At 48.5% G+C, this 23,768-nt stretch overlaps 1 protein-coding gene across 2 annotated transcripts in view; it reads right to left on the reverse strand.

Moving 5' to 3' along the window:
- The window catches only part of LOC135825289 (uncharacterized), a 37,271-nt gene extending 22,352 nt beyond the window's left edge, over positions 1-14,919 (reverse strand). For both annotated transcript variants that reach the window (XM_065338025.1, XM_065338024.1), the window contains exons 1-11: positions 14,410-14,919; positions 12,049-12,127; positions 10,890-10,937; positions 9,702-9,829; positions 9,041-9,092; positions 8,493-8,554; positions 7,092-7,168; positions 4,601-4,682; positions 3,518-4,264; positions 2,259-2,288; positions 1,419-1,480 (exon numbers count right to left, since the gene is read on the reverse strand). In XM_065338025.1, the coding sequence (XP_065194097.1) occupies positions 1,419-1,480; positions 2,259-2,288; positions 3,518-4,264; positions 4,601-4,682; positions 7,092-7,168; positions 8,493-8,554; positions 9,041-9,092; positions 9,702-9,829; positions 10,890-10,937; positions 12,049-12,127; positions 14,410-14,634 (1,592 nt within the window). In that variant the 5' untranslated portion in view covers positions 14,635-14,919. The remainder of the gene's footprint in view (positions 1-1,418; positions 1,481-2,258; positions 2,289-3,517; positions 4,265-4,600; positions 4,683-7,091; positions 7,169-8,492; positions 8,555-9,040; positions 9,093-9,701; positions 9,830-10,889; positions 10,938-12,048; positions 12,128-14,409) is intronic.
- Positions 14,920-23,768: the final 8,849 nt, after the last annotated feature.

Below are 23,768 nucleotides of genomic sequence, written 5' to 3' on the forward strand. Positions count from 1 at the left end.
AAACAACAATCCGCAATAAATTCTGCAAATACTTTTGCCTAACTCATAATATTCAAACCGATTGAAACGTTTTTGCAATACAGTGATGTGGCCAATGAACGGAAAAAGACAATTCCATCAGTTCTTATAACATGTACGATGAGCTAGGCAAAAAAGCATAAAAGCATAGCGTAGGGCCCTGAGCTTCCAAGCTCTCTCGTTTGGTGTTTGTTTGTGTGTTTGTTTGTTTGTGTCACGCCTGGCGCTATCCGTATCTGACGGCAAAAAAGCATAGGATGTTATAAATTTTTCAATTCTCCTTTTTTTCAGGCATATCCTGGGATTCGAACCCGCACTATCGCCCTACATGCATTCCCCCATACACTTCGCATTCATACCCATTCTTCCAAGTTGCGTTACGTTATTATCTTGCGTTTGAAAGCCCTATTTGAATATTGCGGGAAGCTGTATGTGGCCAGCTGTGTTTGATGGTACGGTACGGTACGGGAGACGGTGTCGTATTACCCTCGATCGTACCTGTCCCGTACCTATCCCCTACCGTACCGTGCCATCAAAGACGGCTGGCCACAATGCATATAACTCAAATAGGGCTTTCAAATGCAAGATCACAATGTGAAACAACTTGGAAGAATTAGTATGTATGCGAAGTGCATCGGGGGATGAATGCAGGGCGCGCGATAGTGCGGGTTCGAATCCCAGGTTATGTCTAAAAAAAAGGAATTTTTGAAAGAATTTATAACATCCCTATGCTTTTTTTTTGTCTAGGTCATCAAGGCAAAAAAGCATAGCGTAGGGCCCTGAGCTTCCAAGCTCTCTCGTTTTATTATTCAGGCCAGGGAGTAGAAAAATACCGGTATTTTACTACTCCCGGATTCATGCCTTTCGCATTGACCGTTTTCATGCACGCATATGCATGCATAGAAATAAAAAAAAATCGTCGGTGCGCCACCAAAAATCGATGCGCGCGTACTTGAGAATCAAAGATATTTTTTACCATGGCCTAAAAGCAGAAATTTTCGGTATTCTCCAAAATCGGCGGTTCGGTGGAGGGAAATTTTTGGTAAACCCGTTCTCCAGGTAAGTGTACTTGAGTCTTGTACTACTGCCGTGGACATGGAAATCCGGTCGCACGTCTAGCGGCCCCAGGGCGCTGGCCATGCAGCCGTGGGTAAGCAGTACACGCTACAGGTCTTCGGCCTCAGCATTACTGTGCACACTGCATGCATGCACTGTTCTGTACGCGCTGAGGGCGCCGGCCCCGGTCAATCGACTGGATTTCCATGTCCACAACAGTAGTACCGACATTTTCAGTGCGTTTTATTCTCGGTAAAAATGTCGGCACCAAAGTTAAACTAAAACACCACCGAAATGGTCTGCTTTTACAGTACATCTATCTACTGTGAGCCATTTCTACTTACACTCCGATGATTCGCTCGACAGAGAGGTATGGCTGATGCAGGCGACCCTCCAGCGATGCAATCTGTAACACAGGATGGAAGCGAACATGGGAAACCAATCGCTTGTAAGCAACCAATCACGAACACTGGACATGGTTAGCATTTTACCGTTTGCGCTAAATACAACGGTACTCGTACCCAGCACCCAAAATACCGTCGGTTTGGTATCGTTTCGACAACAACTTAGAAGGCTCTGTTTACCGGGAGAACGAAACGGTAAGATTACAACTAGGGTGATGTCACAAGCCGATCGTTGTGTCAGAAACCCAAAATCATGTCTTGAAAACACACAAAAAACGGTACAGACTGACCGTGGAAGTTAGGGTGAACGGTAAAATGGAAACCATGTCTACCAATTGCCCCCCCCCCCCCCCCCCCCCCCGTCGTTCTTTGCCACTCGACAGCACAATGATACAGTATCCTGCTGATTATTCCGGACAAAAAGAGGTGGATGTTGCGAAATCCATACTTTGCACGATATACACGTCAGCATTGATCGGGAAAATGCTCAGTGCAGCGTAAGACCCTGCTGCTGCTGCTGCTGCTGCATTCGGCACCTATGCATAAAACATGGCTGCAGCCATTTTGCGGGGCAACTCGTCCCATATTCGTCAGATACAGCCAGCCCTAGTGCATTTATGAGTAGAACTGGACACAGTTCATGAGCTTTTATGCAGGGCTGGTATCACAGTGTGTATGGCTGAAGTGGACTTGCCCAGCGAAACCAAACGACGGGAAGATTACGCATAGCTCCCATTCAATAGACAGCAAAACACAACACAACGGAGGCTCGCGTCCTACCTCATTCTGGATGACCTCTTCTTCTGACAGCTGCAGACACACACACACACATACACACACACACACAACACAGGCCAGAGAGCAAGGGCAAAAAAAGGGTGGAAATGAGCAAACACTGGAAAGCAGGAGCCACATAAACATAACGCAGGTAGTACGCAGAAGCCTCAGTTGCTAGTATCCGCATCTCTCACAAACGCCAAACGCAAGTCAGTTGCGTGATTTTTTTACTTCAAAAGCTGAACTAAGTCGGTCTCAAGGCCCACACAATAGAGAGGTTCCGCACTACGTAAAATTGAGCAACTTTACGTTAGTGGGCGGGAAAAACCCGTGAATTCGCGAGTTTGCACTCCACTTACGGAAAGTTGTCTACGGAGAGTACGTAGATAGGGCTCTGATAACGTAGCTGGTCCGTAAGTGGATTGGGGTACAAATTTATGACTCTCTCCCCAGGTCGATCTGGTCGTACACTGCCGCGTTCGGAGTTGCCAAGGGCAGCTACGTGATTTGAAAACTCCGTATGGCGGAACCCAGATGCGCATGCAGTTTACGTAAGATTTTCCGTAGATCGACTACGTTTTTTACTAACGTAATTACGTTATGCGGAACCTCTCTAATGTCACCGGATTTGCGTACCGATAAAAAAATTATGGTGAGAAAGGAGAAGGACAAAATGTTACGAGTTATGACTAACTGTCCAGCAACGTGACCAGATCTTATACAGTCCTTTTTCACCATAATTTAATTGGCTCACCACCCGAGATAAAAAAAAAGCATGTTGACGACTCAAACTTTGATGGTGAGCCAACAGTATTCATGTATGAGAGAAAGGACCAACGTGCTACGAACTATGACTAACAGTCCACCAGGACCACGTTCTCTTATACATGCTGACAACAACAATGCTGCTCAATGAAATCCAGTCGCGTCCGACTCAAGCTTGCGCCTTGCATCATGTTGCACCGCAGTGCTCACAGGTCTATGGCTGCGCAACGTCCCGTGCGTACCGGTACTTGAAGCGGCGCGACTGGATGGCATTGAGCAGTACTGGACATGTACATATACAATTACACTATCAGCCCGGATCATCCATTCGCGCTATGATCCAAGCTTGCAGCCTATATCAATCTTATCTTCTGAAAATTGTAGTCAAGTTGCTGTCTGATGATCGGTTAAAACCGTGAAACTCAGAGTTACAGAAGAAACGCTTTTCGTCCCTCTCAAGTGTGTATACATGTACATGTACATCTTCTAGAACAAACCTCTACAATCGGTGACGCCTCGTCCAGATCAGACGAAGCAGCTGAGGGCGACAGACGACCGTCTCCTACCGAGCCTGCACAGACGGTGAGCGAGTTGCCCGGCGACGCCGACCGCGGAGCGCGCAGCAGCGACGAAAACGAGCCGCGCGAATGCGGCGCCAAGCAATCCTCGCGCTCCGTGCCTGCGCCGACGGACGAGGTGAGGCTGGAGTGGCGCGGGGCACTGGTTGCCTCGGCGATGGGTTTCCATAGCGTGCCGACGGAGCTTCCTCGCTGCTGCTCGGGGGTGCTGTTAGCACTGGCCTCCATGTTGGCCAGGTCGGTGCGGCCCGTAATGGCGGCGAGCGATGGCGCTGTGTTGCCTTCGTCCAGCGTGCGCAGGCTCAGACCGCCGTAGGGGTCCTGCAGCGAGCGCAGCCACATGTCGTTGCGCATCTGCTTGTCGTTGACCATGGACTGCATGCGATGGTCCAGCTGGCTCTCGCTGGGCCGCACCGTCGGCAGGCTGCTGACGTCGCGCTCCGTCTGCTTCTTGCGCCGTCGCCGTGCTATCTGCTCCCGGCTGCCCATGGAGCGCGAGCGGAGGCGGTCCAGAGCCGTCAGAGAGGCCGACGAGTCCAGCGTGAAGTTGGAGATCGTGGAGCGGCCGGTGGCGATGCTCGCCTCGGTCGACTCCAGCAGCTGCTCGTGAGAGTTGGGCTCGTTCCACGGGTGGTCGGCCGACCGCAGGGGACAAGCCGCTCGCGGCTGCACAGGACAATTGGCAACACACACGTATACACAAGGACAGACACACACAATAATGAGACAATATACAACAAGAACAACAACAACAACAAGAACAACAACAACAACGAGATCAAGATCAATGGCAACAGCAGCAGCAGCAGCAGCAGCACCACCACCACCAGCACCACAGCAACAACATATGACACAGAGTGCGTCACAACGTAAAACACTTTCATGCTTTGGCTGCTACATTATACACGGCAGGACTACAGCAAGCATGATGAAGCTTGTAACAGGTGTGACAGGAAAGCTAGTGTTGGCAACACGCAGGCACACGGACGCGCAAGTACTTACCGGAGGACGCACCACTCTCCAGAACTTGCGTTCCTGCAGATAACAGGAGTGACGTTCCTCTGCTGGCATTGCCTTCAAAATCCTGCAACACATACACATAAAGGTATTTTTAAGAGAAAATTATTGTGCCGGTTCCCGAAGGGAACTCGGACGGCCGTTTACACCTGGTAACCCCTAGCGGCACACATACACATGCAAGTGCACATAAAAACACCCACGAACCCCACATACACATGCACGCCCGCACAAACACAACCCCCAGCAGCAGCAGCAGCAGCAGCAGCCGCACCAAACAACAACCAGCAGCATTGTCTTTCTCGTGGAGATAGCGCTGTGGACTGCCTCAAACTGTATGGCATCAAAGGTGCTTTTGAGCTTAGGTAAACCAAAAACTTTCCACAACACACGTGGTGTACCCGTGTACATCGCACATATTTGCACTCTCGTGTTTCTTATTGTGGTACTGCATCTCCTTGCATGGACGTGCGTATGACCTTACAGCATGCTACTCATACTATGCATGCATGTGTGTACTCCGTGCCCATAATCGACAGTGCATGTCTCTTGTTGCTGGTCAGTCTTTCCTTGGAAGTTTCCTGACGAGTCGTCCTCTCTCAGTCCTTCGTTGCATTATTCTATTTCAATATAACTAATCATCACATAGACTTGATGATACCACATGGCGCAGTGAACTTGTTTTAGTAGCTGTTTCCATTAGTCTTTCTCAGGTCTTGGTCTTGCTAGTAGATCTACCTCTGGCGCTTCGTCTTTCAAATAAAGTGAAATTATTTGAAATTATTTCCGTTTCGGCATGGCGGAATCAGACACACCAGTACTCAGCCCTGACATTGCTGCCCTCACCCAGCTCATGAGACAGCAGATGGAGACCGCCGCTACCCGCGAGCAACACCTGACACAGCTCGCGGAGCGAACTTTGAGGAGCATTTCTCAACCTCCACCACCGCAACGTCCACCCCCAGCCCCACCGGCACGCGTACATGTACCTGCGGCGAGACCAGTTTCGGTCGATCGCCCTCTGTTACTTGCCTCTGCCTCACTCGCAGAGTTTGCCGCCTGGGAAGGTCTTTGGCAGGACTACGCCCGGTGCCAGCACCTGGATTCCCAGGACAATGCCACCAGAGTGGCAACTGTTCGTCAGTGCCTGGACGAGGACCTCCGGAGATTTCTTCATGAGGGCACAATTCCTCTGGCTGACAACCACGACGACGACGATCTCATCAAGGCTCTACAAGCATACATTCGCGGACAGCGGAACCCTCTGCTGGACCAGATCGCCTTCTATGCCCGCCAACAGCAGCATGGAAAGTCCTTCGATCACTACCTGACTTCCCTCAGGGAGATCCACAATTGCTGCGATTTTAGCGAAGCTGCACTCTGCAACTTCTGTTCAAGCAGAGTATGCAGTCAATGCCAGCAGGGACAGCGTACCAGGTACGACGAGACCATGCGTGATCGCCTGGTTACTGGCATTCTCGACACGGAGACACGCCATAAGCTCCTTGCCACCACCAATCTAACGTTGGGGAAGGTAATTAAATTGTGTCGAGCGGAGGAGGCAGCCTCTCGGACGAGCAGCAGTATCCCCGGCACTAGCTCCGTCAATGCCGCTCGGAAAACAGATTACCAGCGGTCTAAACAGGGCAGTAACCCGCGACAGCAACAGCCGTCCGCCATGCCATCGAAATGTCTGAATTGTGGTCGCACTCCCCACGCCAGCAAGTCGCAGTGTCCTGCACACGGCAAGAAGTGTAGCGGCTGCAAGACTATTGGACATTTCCAAGCGGTGTGCAGAAAATCCCGCAAACCGGCTGACCAGTCCTCGCAGCGCATGCTGGGACGACTACAGCTTCGCCGCGCTCAGTGTCATGCATCTCCTACGGTGCCAGTCGACACGCAATTGTGCACTGAACCTGACACTACCTCTCTAGAATGGATCCCCGATACGGGAAGTGACGTTGACGCTATTGGCGTCGATCAGTTAGCGCATCTCGGTGGTTTTGTGGAGAATCTGGCCACAGACCATGATAATGTGCATGCTGCCAATGGTGAACGCCTCGTTTCAGCTGGCAAAATCTCTGCCACTCTCACCACCGGCTCGCTCAAGCATGATAGCACCATCCATGTATACCGTGGACTGCGTGACGAGTCGTCCTCTCTCAGTCCTTCGTTGCATTATTCTATTTCAATATAACTAATCATCACATAGACTTGATGATACCACAACACAGTAGACAGAACAAGTGAAAATGATCTGTCAACCATGTCATCCACGGGGGTGGTTCTTTTTCAAAGAGAGAGAGAGAGAGAGAGAGAGAGAGAGAGAGAGAGAGAGAGTGTGTGTATGTGTGTGTGTGCACGCGAGTGTGCGAGCGTGTGTGTGTCACTCTAATCTATCCCCATAGCAAGTAACACAGCACACACACACATACACACCAGTAGTACGGTAAGAAATCGGTATGTTAGGACTCACGCTCTTCGATCACCAGCACACTTCTGCACTGCTCGCCAGTCTATTGCAAGTTTTCGCTGAAGTCGATCCAGCGCCTCCTATGGGTGCACACACACACACACACACACACACACACACACACACACACACACACACACACACACACACACACACACACACACACACACACACACACACACACACACACACACACACACACACACACACACACACACACACACACACACACACACACACACACACACACACACACACACACACACACACACACACACACACACACACACACACACACACACACACACACACACACACACACACACACACACACACACACACACACACACACACACACACACACACACACACACACACACACACACACACACACACACACACACACACACACACACACACACACACACACACACACACACACACACACACACACACACACATGCACAAATCCACGCAGCCGGGCGCACACACATGCATAGTCACGCCGACATGCCAAATCTAGCATTTTCATCTCACGCCCACAGCTGTCCATCGCAAATCATGCCTCCGTAAAAGCTTGATATTCTGCACCCACACAGTTTTCTCTCCCAAACAATGATGAAGTGGGTACACAGAACGCTATTCTTATGGGTACAGAGTGCTGGTGAGCAAGTGACCGTATTATAATTTTATAGATCGTAGGACATCACAGAAAATTGCATTATGCACTACGTATAAGAAGAAAAGAGGACCAAAGAGCGTTGGCCAGTGTTGTGCAGTGTTATCGCATGAGCTGGTTGTAAAGTAACTGGTGGTCCTAGTGGATATTATAGCGTAACCAAGAGTCCATAAACCCCAGAGTGTGCAACGCCGAATAAATGTCTGTCACGACTCGTTTTCAACATTACGTCATTTTCATGTAGCTGCGCGTGCGTGCAGGCCGCGACATTCGCTACATGAAAATGACGTAATGTTGAAAACGAGTCGTGACAAGAGCCTATCGCGCGTTGCACACTCTTGTTTATGGACTCTTGGCGTAAACTGTAGCTCTGTGGTCCTCTTTTCTCCTCAAAAATTAATCAATTGGCTCTCCACCCGAGTCTAACTACCGTAAAACACGTGATTTTCGGTGTAACTTTAATTTCGGTGATTTCGGTAGAGAAACCAGGCACCTAAATTTAAATTACACCTAAAAGGCACTAGAGTATGCAAGGTATGTGAAGGGAATGCTGGTCACCCAATTCTAAATTACACCTGAAACCTGGCAGGTCTCCGGCACCGAAATTTTAATGCACCTAAAATTACATGTGTTACAGTATGTGCTATGTTGCACATGTTGAACAGGGTGGCGTGATCTTTTTTGTAGTACGATGGCAGGGCTGCATGCACGGCTGTCACACTTACCTGCTCATACGGCAAAGTGCTGTGATGTGAGCTGAGTGCGATGACACGGTAGAGATAGGCAGCTGTACACAAAAACAACAACAACCAACGGCAACGACGACGACGACGACGACAGCAGCAGCAGCAGCAGAAGCAGCAGCAGCAGCAGCAGCAACAACAACAACAAAAACAACAACAACAACAACAAAACAAAAACAACAACAACAACAACAACAACAAAAACAACAACAACAACAACAAAACAAAAACAACAACAACCAACGGCAACAGCAACGACGACGACGACAACGACAACGACAACAACAACAACAACAACAGCAGCAGCAACAACAACAGCAGCAGCAACAACAACAAGGACCGCCACAAACAACAGCATATTAAAGACAACCACAGAAGACACAATCAAATCAGACAACAGGGAGCCTGTGCAACCCACGCACACACATCTGTGCACAAACGTGTTGACGTGGTGCGGCGGCATCGTGACATCGTGAAGGAAAGACCACGCATTCCCAGCGGCTCGAAACCAACTTTCGTACGGAACTCACCATAGTCAAAGTCTGTGTTACGCCCTACGTTGCTCGGCAGGTAGTCATGATTCTGCAAGCAACACCACATACACACACACATACGCGTACACACACGGTCACAAACACAGTTATTGCACTGGCTAGTTTCATTTCTGCCTGTATCCACTTGGTGCAATGGCAATGAAAGTGGCTGTGGAATTTGTTCTTCAAAGTACTGCCTGTGAAGAAACTGAAGCTAGCTCTGTTCTTCAGTCTGTTTACAAACGCTTGTAGTCGCGAAACATTTAGGCCGTCATCACACCACGTTCTCCGACTCCCGTTTACGTCTACGTCTATGGTGAAAAAACCAAAACGGGTGGTCGTGTCATCAGACAGGCACAGTTCTTGACGCGTACACACACTGTGTGACACAGTCAGGTTTTTGGAGAAATTTGAACCCACGTACATCGAAGTACAGGGTCGCTCGGAAAAAGGCTGGGGGAGATACGCACGTTCATACAAAAAGTCGTATACCCCCCCTCTCCATACCACGTCCACGTCTCCCGTTTCCTCTGCTCCCGTTTTCACCCCGTATACGGATCATCATGACAACCGACCAAAAACTCCTAACGTGGACGTAGACGCAGCGCTTTGTACCATGGTGTGATGACAGCCTAAGGGAGTTGGACGCACAATGTACCTGAAAGCGATATCGACTCTTCTCGGCAACATTGCGCGAGTCCGTGTGCCTGAGGCCCGGGCCGGCGGGAGGTATAGCTACGATGAAGCCCAGGTTACACAACAGGAAGACTAGGTGATTGGCACTTGCTATGGATGTACAAACACAGACACAAACACAAACACACACACACCATACACGTGCGCACACATCCACCGACACACAGACATACACACACACACACACACACACACACACACACACACACACACACACACACACATGCACACCCACGCAGATACATACAGAACAAAACAATCAGGCAATAGTGTCTCTACCACAAAATTATTCCAGGTCAAGTGTTTTCAAGACGTTTCCCTGTGTTTCGCCTGGCAACCTACATCCCCTATGGTTTGTCCTTTTCCTCGTTTCTCTTTGTTCGCCAACTGTTTTCCAGTAGGGCTGTGTTATTAAAATTAATAGTAAAAAAATCTAGGCATGTGACCTGGTGCCGAATCAAATAACATATTCTTCAAGAAAGATAGAGAGAGAGAGTCGTCTGATGATTGCAGTGGCATGAAACTCGGAGTCACGACAAATCCAAACTGGACCTATTTCCGTGTGAAACGCGCTGCACTTTGTGAATTGAGCACTTTGCCGGCAATTGCCAAAATTACTCCTTTGTAGATAGATAGAGATAGATAGATAGATAGATAGATAGAGAGACTGTATGTGTCCATGCGTGCGTGAGTACACGTACAGTAGAATCTACCCCTACAGGTCACATGCAGACAACTGTAATATTGACAACACGATTTACCAGTCCCTTGAGGCTACAGGTTTCCAAACCTGAACCTCCAAAAGCAGGACTGTTGAGAAACGAGGATATTCTGTGCTAGTCTCCTGCTCAGATCCCACTGGGTGCGTTCGATCACTGCCATGATGGATGAATGGAATCTCGCCGTTCAATTTCATGTCATGAGCCCTGGAATCGGTTCCGGAATCCATTCACATGGGACGATGTGAATAGGCACGGGCGATTTACGAATGGATTCAACATCGATCCGTGGGCAAACTCGACCGCACTCACTGTAGCGTGTACTGCAGTACAGCAGTGGTCTCTGTGCACTAACAAACACCACCATCACCCGGTGATGAGAGGCTGGGAAAAGTGGTGAAAATAATAGCACGCGGCAAAGAGCAACTTACATTTCGGGAGGTTGCGATTGTCCCGCATCCACGCAACCAGATCACTACCTGCATTACGTCAACAGAATACACACCATGCAGATAAACACACGCACGCGCGCGCACACACACACACACACACACACACACACGCGTCAAGTAAAAGGTGATTGCTGTCTGACCTGAGGGATGAAATTTCCAAAAAAGGAACAAAATGTACCATGCCAGAGAACGGGCCAGGGCGGTGAGACTCACATTTACCAACACTGCACAGCCTCTACCCTCCCCCACCAAAGGTATATTTCACGATATCATTGGCAATGGTATAAGGTATAACGGGATGCCAACTGGGGTATCTGCGAGGAGCGGAGAGAGAGAGAGAGAGAGAGAGAGAGAGAGAGAGAGAGAGAGAGAGAGAGAGAGAGAGAGAGAGAGAGAGAGGGGGGGGGGGGGGGAGAGAGAGGGAGGGAGAGAGACAGAGAGAGACAGAGACAGTGGCTTTATCCTGGATCGGCTAGCTATCAAAGTTCGTCATCGCCGTCACTCTCACAAGTACTCCCCACACCTAATAGTATAGAGGTTATGCAATTAAGTCATCAGTGGAGATGCTTTGATGAAGCCGCCCACTCGCGGCATAGCGCTGCACTTGCACTAGAGACTCACGCTGCATACATACATGTAGTACCAAGAGTAGATAAACAAGAGTGTGCAACTCCGGATCTCTCCAGACTCCTGCACAATCTGCAGGTACCCCGCCCACGGCGGAATTTTTTGTTGACGTCACCTTTTTTCAGAGAAACGCGCAGTTTGCCGCAGAGCAGTGTGAGAGCACGTTCTGGGCACCGACCTTGTAGTGTAAAGCCGGCCAAGAGCACGAGGGAAAACTTTCCGAAAGACTTGCAGCGCGTGCGTCGTCGAAAAGATTACGTCAACAAAAAATTCCGCCGTGGGCCAACCCATCCGCGAGTTGCACACTCTTGTTTATCTACTCTTGGTAGTACCCATTAGCAAATCCGCTGACTCGGCCCAAAAGCGAATCCGCTGACTCGGCCCAAAAGCGAATCCGCTGACTCGGCCCAAAAGCGAATCCGCTGACTCTCTCTCCCCCCCCCCCCCCCCCCCATGACATCATTCGCAGAATAACCTCTATAGGTATTCCCCTGCAGCGCTGTACTCTCACCAGGCACTGTATCCCTCGTGGACGTTGACTTGCGCCTGGCAATGAACGCGTCGCGCAGATCCTCAACCAGGTCTAGAACCTGCAAGGTGGACACACAGAATAATCACACACCCAGTTACAGTAAAACCTGTAACTAAAGACCCTAGTAAGGACCACCGTGACTAGCGACCAGCCTGGTACTACAGACCACCGTGACTAGCGACCAGCCTGGTACTACAGACCACTTTGCCAGGCGCGGACGGTCTCACATTCATTTATCATGGTTCTGCGGTGCAAACCTCTACCGAAGGACCACCTGCCAATAAAGACCGCTTTTTCTGGCCTCAAGGGGTGGTCAATAGTCACCGGTTTTACTGTAGATCATAGCGCATAGCGGCCTTGCAGGCAGCGGTGCTGGCGAGTGAAGTGTTTATAACTTCGAATCTCGAGCTCGTGACCACACGCATAACACAAAATAGGCGGTGAAATTAATGCTTCGTATGATTTAAAATAGTGTGTGTGTGTGTGTGTGTGTGTGTGTTCGCTCGCACGTGTGTGTATGTGTGCACGAGCACATACGTGTATCAGGAAGTCGTATCATCTAGGGAGGCGGCGCTAGACTATAGTATTTGAGACGATGTGCATTTCAAAACCGGATTTGGATGTTCTACGCGATCCACCGCCCATGCAAACGCCTGATCGCAATTGAGGCCATGCCATTCCGATACTAAGCATGGCCAAGACCAGTGCTGCAGGCTTAACATGGACCTGGCCCGAGTAAACATGGAACAGGCACACCCACACCATGTCAGGTTCAACTTGACCATGATACTATCTCTCCAGATGATATGACTCCCAATAGTGTGTATGATGATGCAAGAGGGGGGGGGGGGAGAGAGAGAGAGAGAGAGAGAGAGAGAGAGAGAGAGAGAGAGAGAGAGAGAGAGAGAGAGAGAGAGAGAGAGAGAGAGAGAGAGAGAGAGGGAGGGAGGGAGGGAGGGAGGGAGGGAGAGAGAGAGAGAGAGAGAGAGAGAGAGAGAGAGAGAGAGAGAGAGAGAGAGAGAGAGAGAGAGAGAGAGAGAGAGAGAGAGAGAGAGAGAGAGAGAGAGAGAGAGAGAGAGAGAGAGAGAGAGAGAGAGAGAGAGAGAGAGAATTATATAGATTAATCCGCTGCAGTGTGGTGCACATGAGAGCATTTGGCAACTGAATGCCTGAGTACACAGGAATCGACTCCATAGTGAGCAGCCATCTAGCCAGTCATATGGGGAAATTGAGATGATGGGGATCCCGTTTCCGCTGTAGGCTCTCGCCTACTCAGATACTGGTCAATGATTGACGGGTGCATGTCATGTCGAGTTCGGAATACTGTGGACCCTCCACACAGTGTCGTCTAGCCGATGACAGCACGCTGACAGGGAACTAGGCCAAACACTTCGAAAACAGCGTTCGGACTTGCCCTCGCGGGGGCAGAGTCGCGAGATCGATACCTCTCATCTCTCGCCGCACGACATGCCAAGTGCACGCACACGCATATACATACACCCCACACCCGCGCACACACACACAGAACGACAGCGAGGATGGCACATTGGAAACTGCCGGCTGTGTTAGTCAGATGATGTGATACCTCATCAGCAAGGACGAGAAAGGATCGTGCTAACAATTGAGTGCAATGTTTCTCAACACTGGAAGAAAGACAGGACACTTTAAAATTGGATATTCTCTTGAACATAAGAATTTCATCGCCATGAGACAGATGCTGATTGTATCGCAGGATGGGAAATGATTCCAGTGCACACGACTGCGTCGTACAGGCCTTCAAACTCCTTATCTACGCGTACCCGCTGATAATGAATTATCGTGATTTTACTTCGTACAGAAGCAAACACAAACGCGAGCGATATTGCTCCTGGGGAGGAAAGGGCGTGGGTGCGCCCCAGAAACGCCACGAGGACTTCCAGGCGAGGTGGTGCGTGGCCGGAGAATATCAAACTCAGCACATAACCGTGTGGTATGCTGGGTATCTTCCTGATCGCCAACTAGAAAGTATAATGAGTGAGTGCGCTTGCAGCATTGAAATGCAGGGGAGCTAGGTGGAGGTGAACAAACCGTAGTCCACACGAGATGCCCTGAATCACCCAAACCTAATATTAGTAATAATCATGATACTAATGCTGCCACGGCCAATCCAAGCCAGATGCCAAAACGCCGGCAGGCTTGTGCAACGCTCTGTCCAGAACAGCCTATGACTTCTCCAATGACATGGCTTTGCAAAATGCAATTTACACCGTAATTGAAAATAATTGAAGCGAAACAAATAGCCACGCCAAAGCTAGGGGAGATGTACAATGAACAGAACTGTACTGTGTTTAGGGCTCCTACCTTGTTCTGCGCCTGGCTTTGAAACGTTGTGAACAACATGTTATCGGGAGTTCTACGAGCCATTTGATGGCCATCATCGGCAGCTCCGCCGCGTACGAAGTCAGCAGGAGAAACGGGACACTGGCGGGTCGGCTCTGCCGCAGTTGCACACGGGCTTAGTCCAGGTGAGGTGCCTCGGCCACTGGATATCGGCAGAGAAGCCGTGATGGGCTCATCCTTCATCATCGGTAAAGGTAGTGAGGAATGGATGAAAATATTTTGCCACAAGTGAAACGCTCAGATCAAAATTTCAAAGTTGTCTTTACATCATGTTGCACTCGCGTAGAGTTCAATTCGATACTCGAGAAACACGCTGCCACTACTTTTCGGGTTCATGGCAGGAATCGCCAAATCCTCTCCTCGGCAGCGGATGTAATTCCTTCGCCTGATAACAGGTGGCTGCCTACAACGGAGGACTCGAATTTTTGGGAGATGATAGACTGTCTGGCCAGAGTTCGGAGCTTCTCTACTGCTCTGCAAATCCCATCTCGAGATGTACCTGATGTACTGCACACAATCAAAGTCATGCACACTGCTCTGTACTGAATCTACTGATGTGACGCCCGTGACGTCCTCTGCATGCAGCGTTTCAAGGCCAATACAAGGCCAGGGCGACAGCTCGACAGCTCGAAATCGACTGCACGGTGGGATTTTATAATCTAATCACGTAAACCCTCCCAAATCGGGATACAGTAAATGTAAGGCAAGCATCAGAAAACTCAAAAGTACAAGTTCCACTCAGCTGGGACTCCCTGGTTTCATCCCATGATTGCATGAAATCGTCGCTTGTGTTGTGGTGTCGTTGAGTGGTCAAAGGAGAGTTGGGTTCACTTTTGATTGTTTTGTTTCGTTGCGGGTGACACTTTTGGCAAGTGCTGGTGTCTCAAAGACTCAAACCAATCGCCTGATTTCGCGGACCAAGTGCCCGGACGTGCTGCAGAAGCCCCTTGTTGCACGAAGGACCCAGCTGAGCGATCAGAAGCATTGTTGCAATACTTTTCCTGTACTCAAACTACAAAAATCTGTGATTCAAGAATCTGGCCCTTCATGAAGTTCTTCGCGAAAGTGTGCTCTCTACTCCAGCTTTGGTAGCGCAGCTAGAGATACAGATCTAGATCGAGCCGGCTTCATGACTGAGTGAGTCAGTTTGTTTGGATAGGGAGTGAGAGATGACACGTCCTCCTTCAGCCAACTAACTAACTTTGCTTGTATCTGGTGGCCGAAGGCAAGTGGTCTCCGTTACATGCCATGTGGCATGTATGAATATCCATAGACATTCTGGCAGCTAGTATAGCAGCTCCAAGTTTAATAGTTGTTGTGGAACAATTCATTGTATGGCTCGTTGTTGTGATTGCCCTCGCGCTCGGCGTCGCGCTCAGCCTGAATTATTTGCCACTGTAAAAGTCAGTGCAAGGTACATGTACATGTACTACCAAGAGTCCACACTACTACATGTAATCCCAGCAGGGGACATCCATGAAATACTTGTACACAGTACAGGGTAGTTTTTAATACATGGTTTGAACTTTGAGTGTTTGTCTGCATCTGGTTATCATGAATCCAAGAGTCTATAGCACGTATGCACTCTTGATGGTAAGACGTCATGGCTAAAGCGACCGTTAATTTTCTCCTATCGATTACTCGTTGAATTTTAAACTCGACTGCTGGTATAATTGTTGGCGGTCCGTGTCAGGTTAATGTGCATGCTATAATTATTCTAGCCAGTACTTTAGTTAGTTACGTCGTATCTGCCGTTTCAGAGAACGTGTGCAGTGTGTTGGAGACTGGTGGATGACCGGCTTTGTCTTGCACCATGCACCAGTCTTTCTCACATGCCGTGGAGAACCTCTGGCCCGGATTGCGAACTGGAGACGATGATCTGAGTCGGATGTGCAGTCGAGTCGCGTCCCGATTGAGTGATCCAGTGGTGCACCCGGTCCCCAGCAAAGGCATGGATGAGGACAAGTATGTGTACAGGTAAGCAATGTGCACTGACACTAGTACTGTAGAGGCAGAACATTTCGTCCGTCAATAATTTCGTCCAACTCCAAAGAAAGGGAGTTCGTCCGGTTGAAAATGTCGTCCATGGATCACAAGAGTGTATAGAGTAGCTGGACAAATTGACATTCGTCCGGCATTTAATTTAGTCCAAAAGTTCCTTGGACGAAAAAGACGAAATTAAATTCCAGACGAATATTTCTGCTTATACAGTAATCTTCTATGGAGGTTATGCGGATGATATACTAGTATGTAGTTATGCCGTTACAGTGGGATGTATGCATCTAAGATGGCCGTCACCTTTTTGCGGGGCAAGTCACCCCATACTTGGCAGGTACAACCTGTTATAGTACATTTTATGAGTATGACCTCACAAAGTTCATGACCTTTTATGTAGAGCTGGCATCGAACACGCCCTAAGGGCGCGTTCAGACTACCGTGAACCCCGTCAAACCGTGAATGCCGATAAACCGTGAAGGACATTCACACTACCGATAACAATCTAACGTTACCGTGAAGTTTTCAGCTCTCACCGCGGCACTGACAAGGGATTTTCCCTTTTTTTCGCAGCGCGCATGCAGCCTGAGCACTTTTTTACTGCCGGTAAAAGTTTACTGCCGCAGCAGCCGCGGCAGTAAAACTTTCCCACCGGTAACGTGCCAGTAACGTCACGTGATCAAATCACCTCGGCGACTTTCCCAATCGGTCACTTTTTATCGGTAGTCTGAACGCGCCCTAAGCACACAACGACAATCATGGAAACAGCGCTATGAAATATGTTTTTTTTTTCTTTCTACAAAATCCACATATCTCCAGACACTGGGGTGAATGATGGAGTGTGGTGGTGGGGCCCATTAAGCTCCGCCGACCAGAGGTCTCGGCTTCATAGCTCCATGGACGCATAGTGACGGATGTAGCAGATCCGATACAAGTATTACCAAGAGTACCGTATTTTCTCTAATAAGGGCCCGGGGTTCTTATTATTTCAGTGACAGCTCTACCCGCGCTATTATTGGAGACTGTGCTTCTATTTTTTCATTGCTCCACCATCAAGCCAACTCCGTCTACAGTCCATTCATAAAAAGGTGGGTCCTGGCTCTGGCGAGCTCCCGTATTTGGCGATTTTTCTTGATTTCATCGTACACAGTGCAGTACTGCAAAATTTGAAATTTGAAAAAGGGTCCAAAAAGGGTACCTGAACTGGGGTTCGAACCGCACAATGCACTGTTGCAGGCGGGGTCACACGGCCTGGATTTTTATAGTTTTTCCCAATTCAGTGCTTTTGGGGCAAAACCTGGCCGAAATCCTATTCTTGTTATGGCTTGCTTTTTGGACAAAAAAACTTCAGAAACATAATTGGAAGAGGATTCCATAGGGGATTGCAGAAAAAAATTCTAAAAAAACTCAAAGTTTGACCCATTTATGGCCAAAAGCTAGAAGTCCATCTTTTTCTGAATGGACTGTATATAGGCATAAACTGACCATATCAAGACTGATTTTTTGCTCAACCCTAAACGCAGGAATATTGTCAAAACTGATGTTTCACAATAACATGGGCGCCAGGAAGGAAGTAGTAGACCGCAAACCTCCTTACAAATATGTGCATGGCATGCTGTGCTACTGTTTTATATGCAGTCAATACACGTGTTGCGTACTCCAGTCGTGACCCGCGCTACTATTGGAGACAGTGCTCTTATTATTTCAAACAACCCTCGCCCCGGGTCATTATTGGAGACCGGGCTTTTATTAGAGAAAATACGGTATATAACCGCCCCAAGAGTGTGTTATATACTCTTGCTATTACGGTATGCTGTCATTATGATTACAGCAACAATACCTGTTGTTCCCTATACTAGTACTAGGTCATAGGTACGTAACGGTTTCTTGTCAAGCTGTTGTGTTCAATCTTGCACTTCAACTGAGCGTTCTATTTTATTACCGAATTTGGTTTGTGACGAAATCGTCTCTTTGCTTTGGTTCTTACTCCATGTGTTTTTTTTTTAACATTACGAAGCCTCTTGTACGGGCAAAATTAATAAACCGATACAATCGTCATGAAAATACAAGTTCTTACGTCATGCCGATTACTAGTATGGTTCACAATTGGCTTTGTGAATAAACACATTCTCAAGTAGAGAGTACTCTAATTTCAGAAATTTTCGGTGCTCAATATTTTCGGTATGAGGGCAACAGGCCAGGCTAGGTGAACAGAAATTTTCGGTACAGAGAAGCAGTTCCCTATTGGATTATATGTGTTAGTGTTTGTTCGGTGTATTGAAATTTTAGGTATGAAACAGACGCACCGAAAGTACCGAAAATAAAAGTACACCGAAAATTTGTGAAATTACAGTGCTCTTGATTACAATTCTACAGTAAAGGTTCTGCTTTGAATGTTCAAGTTCTGCACATGTACGGTATCTGATACAGAATTACAAAAGTAAGAATAATGAGAGAGAAGAATACACAATACATGGGTGGATGACCAACAGTGAACCACCCGCACGCACACTTTGCATAATAAAATGAGAAACACAAAACCTAACATTGACGCAGAAACACACACACACACACACACACACACACACACACACACACACTGAGAAACGTTTGCGATTCTATATTTTCAATCGGATCTTGTACGGTCTACAATCAGTGTACGGAGAGGTTTACGGCGATTTATATTCGCGAATGTGTGATGGCCGCGAAAATAGCGAAAGTTTCTCACTGCCATGCTAGTAGTAGTACTGGTCGGTGAAGCATTCAAAAATGCAAACGTGCCTGTTGTCGAGTAAAACGTGCAAGTGCCTGTCTTGTGAATAGGCCATTGAGCAAGTAATTATTTACCATTGTACTAGGAAGAGTGTCTGGCTGGAGCTGGCAGCTGGCCTGCGTCTTGCATGCTTGTTATTGTGCTGTCATCATCATCAAGGGTACATTTTGTACTCTTTATGTACTCTTGTCATCATGCATACGACCAAGAGTAGATAAACAAGAGTGTGCAACTCCGGATGGATTGGCCCACGGCGGAATTTTTTGTTGACGTAATCTTTTCGACGACGCACGCGCTGCGAGCCTTTTGGAGAGTTTTCCCTCGTGCACTTGGCTGGGCTTTACACTACAAGGTCGGTGCCCAGCACGTGCTCTCACACTGCTCTGCGGCAAAGCCGCGTTTCTCTGAAAAAAGGTGACGTAAACAAAAAATTCCGCCGTGGGCGCGGGGTATCTGCAGATTGTGCAGGAGAGATCCGGAAGTTGCACACTCTTGTTGGAAAGGCTTTCTGTCTAAAGCCTTTCCATACTGGTGCTCGATGTTTTCAGTTTGGGGACACCAAATTAGTGTACCGCTAAAGACACGTGGTCGACACGTTGTTGACACGTTGCTGACACTTTGTTGACACGTGACCCAATTACCGGCCTACCAAGTGCCTTTGGTGACCGCTAACAGCAACTGTGGAACAGTGCAGTGCCCTTTTTTGGAGCAACGTACGAGTAGTGCCCATGGATTATGACCCCGCGACCCCAAATCTACGTGGCGGTCCGCAATTCGCTACTTCATACTGACTGGCGTCCGGCATCGTCCCGAATTGGCCACAATCTGCTCTCGGGACCCCTATAGGGCTCCTGACCTGCTCCATCTCCGCCATCGTCAATGTACTGCGCATCCACCCAGGCCAGGACTGCACTTACTTACGGGAAGGGAGTATTTGCAAGATGGAACCTGGGAACAGGAAGACGACGAAGAGGAAGCGTGGGAATCCGGCGGCAATGGCTGGGATGTAAGTCCAACATTGCTGGTGCCAGAGTTGCCACTGCTTGCTTATAAGGGAATCATGTGTGTTGCCTTTTTGCCTTTTCCGACGTCCTCCTCCGACTGTACTCCCGATCCCAGGACTGAACTTACGGGAAGGAGTGCTTCCAAGATGGGAGACGAAGAGAGAAGCCGCTGAATCCGGCGGCAATGGCTGGATGTAAGTCCAACATTGCTGGTGCTAGAGTTGCCACTGCTTGTTTATAAGGGATTCATGTGTGTTGCCCTTTTTGCCTTCTCCCATGTTCTCCTCCGACTGTACTGGTGAACGCTGTCACATATGTTGCCCTTTCCAGACAGTAGAAGGGAGGGGGGGGGGAGGGCAGCACATCCTGGCATCCAGGAATGCCAGGCCCCTAGGAACTAGGCAATCTGACCTTTCCTCTTACTCCATTAATGGTATGGATGGGGAGTTCTTGAACATCCTCAGTCTTGTTAGAGTGAACTGTGCAACTCGGCAATCGGTGATAGCAGAGGACCAATGCCGATGGCGAGTGCTCCTTCCTTTTTCTCTGTCACAGGCTGCGTTCTCGAGAGGAAGCGTTATTTCTGCATTCCAAGAAGGACGGCACAATGGTGAGTGGAACTTCGTGGGTGTGCAGCCTTGCTAGTTGAATTGTAAATCAACCATTCTTCCTGTCTCTGACTTCTTCAATGTCCTCCTCAGTGTCGGACTGTCCGCGTCGCATTGAACTGGTCCGATGAGGCTGCTATTGCACACACAGTGAGGGAACTCCCATACGGAACTCGGGAAAGTACTGCTACAGTACAGGTAAGGTGGCCATTGCTTATGTGCGTGCGCCGTTGGTTGTCAACTTCTAAGCCAGCTGTACTCCAACCTTTATGAGTTTGAAAGTAGTCAGCTGGCGAACTACAATTGAAGTTTAGACGTTATATGCCGCGGCTTGGTCAGCTTTTTCAGTTTCACAATGCATTGCACTCAGCACCGCTTCTCGGAATATCTTGTCAGGATAGCTGTGGAACGCATCCTCCCCAGTGGGGGAACGGCAAATGTGCTGTTCATTTTTTAGGCTTGCTTTTATGGTACGTACAAATCCCCATTGAAAAGAAACAGTGGGAGACCAGAAACTGCAAATAGATGTTGGGAACCGCGAAGACCACCCTTCCTTGTCAAGTTCCCTGAAGGTGTGGAGGGGGGGGGGGGGGGGGGGGAGCGGAGGAGAGGACATTCCTGCACTTCCTAAAGCAGGATTCACAGGAGCATTTTCAGAAATTGCTTGTACATTTGTACCAGTTGTAACCGACAAACGCATTCTCATTGAGCTTTGACTTGAGGCACGTCAGCAAGGCGCTGTTGCATCGCTGACGTCTTGTCCTGATTCTGTGAATGGTATTTTGTGCGAGTTTGCATCGCACGCAGAATCGCAGGTCGTGTCGCATTGCGCAGCACACTGCCAAATTGCTTCTGTGAATCCCACGTGAATGGGAATTCCAAATGGGAATGTAATCCATTGCCAACAGTGTATTCCCGAGCTGCTCATCATACTGCAAAATTGCTCCTGTGCATGCAAATGGATTTCATTGCTCTTCTGTAGTTTGGGAAATTCTCGATTATGATAATTCTGCGTGTGTGTGTACACCAGCCTGAACATACATGTAGGTGACCCATTTGTGGTGTCTCATAGCCTACCTCACGACCTTATGCTTTCTTTCTGTATCACTTGTATCTTGCAGGTATATCACCCCGTGACGACCACATCGAAGTCTGAAATTGAAGTGTGAAGATGCTTCAGCAACCCCTTCATATTTTTCCATTGCTTTTATTGTGCTTCTACTGTGCATGTGTGTAACCTGTGGGGTATGCATGTGATGACAATGTATGCCGGTGACACGGTCAGATTTTTGTCCATGCGTGTAACGTACACCTGCCTGCTATCGTTGAAAAGGATCTGCCACTTACGATCTTCGGACGAGTATCAGGTCAGCTTGGTTTTGTGTGGGCTGTACCAGACGCTGTTCACTTCTCTATCTGTTGGATATGTGACTTTCTGCAAGTTCTGGTGTATGGTGGCCACTTCTTTGCTTGTCTTTGTATGACATTACAATAATTCTGTATTCACTGCTTCCATGGTGTGGTCTGCAAACTGCAATCCTTAGGCAAATATCATCACGGTTTTGCAATATTGTGCTTTGGCCGCTAGCTTACCTACACATTGTACATGTAGTTGAATTATTTTTGTTTCACAACTGACTTCCTGAAGTATGGTGGCCACTGCTTTGCATGGCATTATACAATGTTCATCAAGAATTCCTGTTTGGGTCGTGTGTGTGTATGTATGTGTGTGCGTGCCCATGTGTGTGTGTGTGCCATGTGCATGTGCGTGTTTTGTCACAAGGTGTCTGTGTGCGGGGTAGCGAGGTGGGGAGGGCTGGGAATGTATCAGTGTGCTACTGTAGTTGCATGGCTACATACAGTGCATCGCGCGCGTGCTCACCATGTTTATCTTCGGAGCTGGGCTAGGGTGGGGGAGGGAACAGAAAAAGAACTGAAATTACCCATATAAAAACCGCTCTGTGAGCGGTTCTGAAAACCTCTACTGGTGCAGCCCCGTCGTAAAAGTAAGAAATTAGAACTGGCGCATTGTCTCCAAATGTGAACTGATCCACCTAAATCGCGATTGACGGGACCCGAACGCACCAGTAGCACGAGGTCGGGAGGGCACAGGATCACAGCCGGCGTCGGCGCTGATCAAGTTACCATACAACACTTAGATCTACACCGAAGCCCACCTTTGCCGCTTTGGCTTTGGCTATGGACCAGCGTCCCCAGGCAGCTGCATCCACAGGTAGGAACCTCGTGCTACTGGTGCGTTCGGGTCCCGTCAATCGCGATTTTAGGTGGATCAGTTCACATTTGGGAGGACAATGCGCCAGTTCTAATTTCTTACTTTTACGACGGGCTGCACCAGTAGAGGTTTTCAGAACCCCCTCACAGAGCGGTTTTTATATGGGTAATTTATCTACCTCTTGATACGACATACGTATAGATCCACGTACCTCATGAGTCATGACCTTTGAAAAATTAGTCATCATGCATTTGATTGAAGGTACAGTAACAATTACATGGTAGTGATGGTACTCAGTCAAAGACAAAAAGTTTTTTAGTTTGAGTTACTAGACTGCAAATCAGTATCGTCAGTACCAGTGTCATTATTGCCTTTTACACGCACCGGTATGCAACATAATTCTATTGTTGCTTGAAGCGACTACGTTCGAATCGTGGCAACAGTACAGTTCGAATAGCTCTACGAATTATTATAAATTTAATTTGAACGAAAAGATATCTGCCTCAACTATTACAAGGATCATAGTCGTCGCAAGGACTGGACGCTGCTTGAACATCGACTAGTCGAAGAGCACAGGCGCTGCAATTTAGCAGTTTAGCAGAGACTAGAACAGCCACACGAGAAACCAGGAGAGAGTCTACCAGCTAGCCTGGATCAAGAATGGGCAAAACAATACTCGTCACAGGTTGGGTTCTCTACACCAGCGT

The sequence above is a fragment of the Sycon ciliatum genome, chromosome 9, assembly GCF_964019385.1.
Source record: "Sycon ciliatum chromosome 9, ocSycCili1.1, whole genome shotgun sequence".
Taxonomy (NCBI): Eukaryota; Metazoa; Porifera; class Calcarea; order Leucosolenida; family Sycettidae; genus Sycon; species Sycon ciliatum.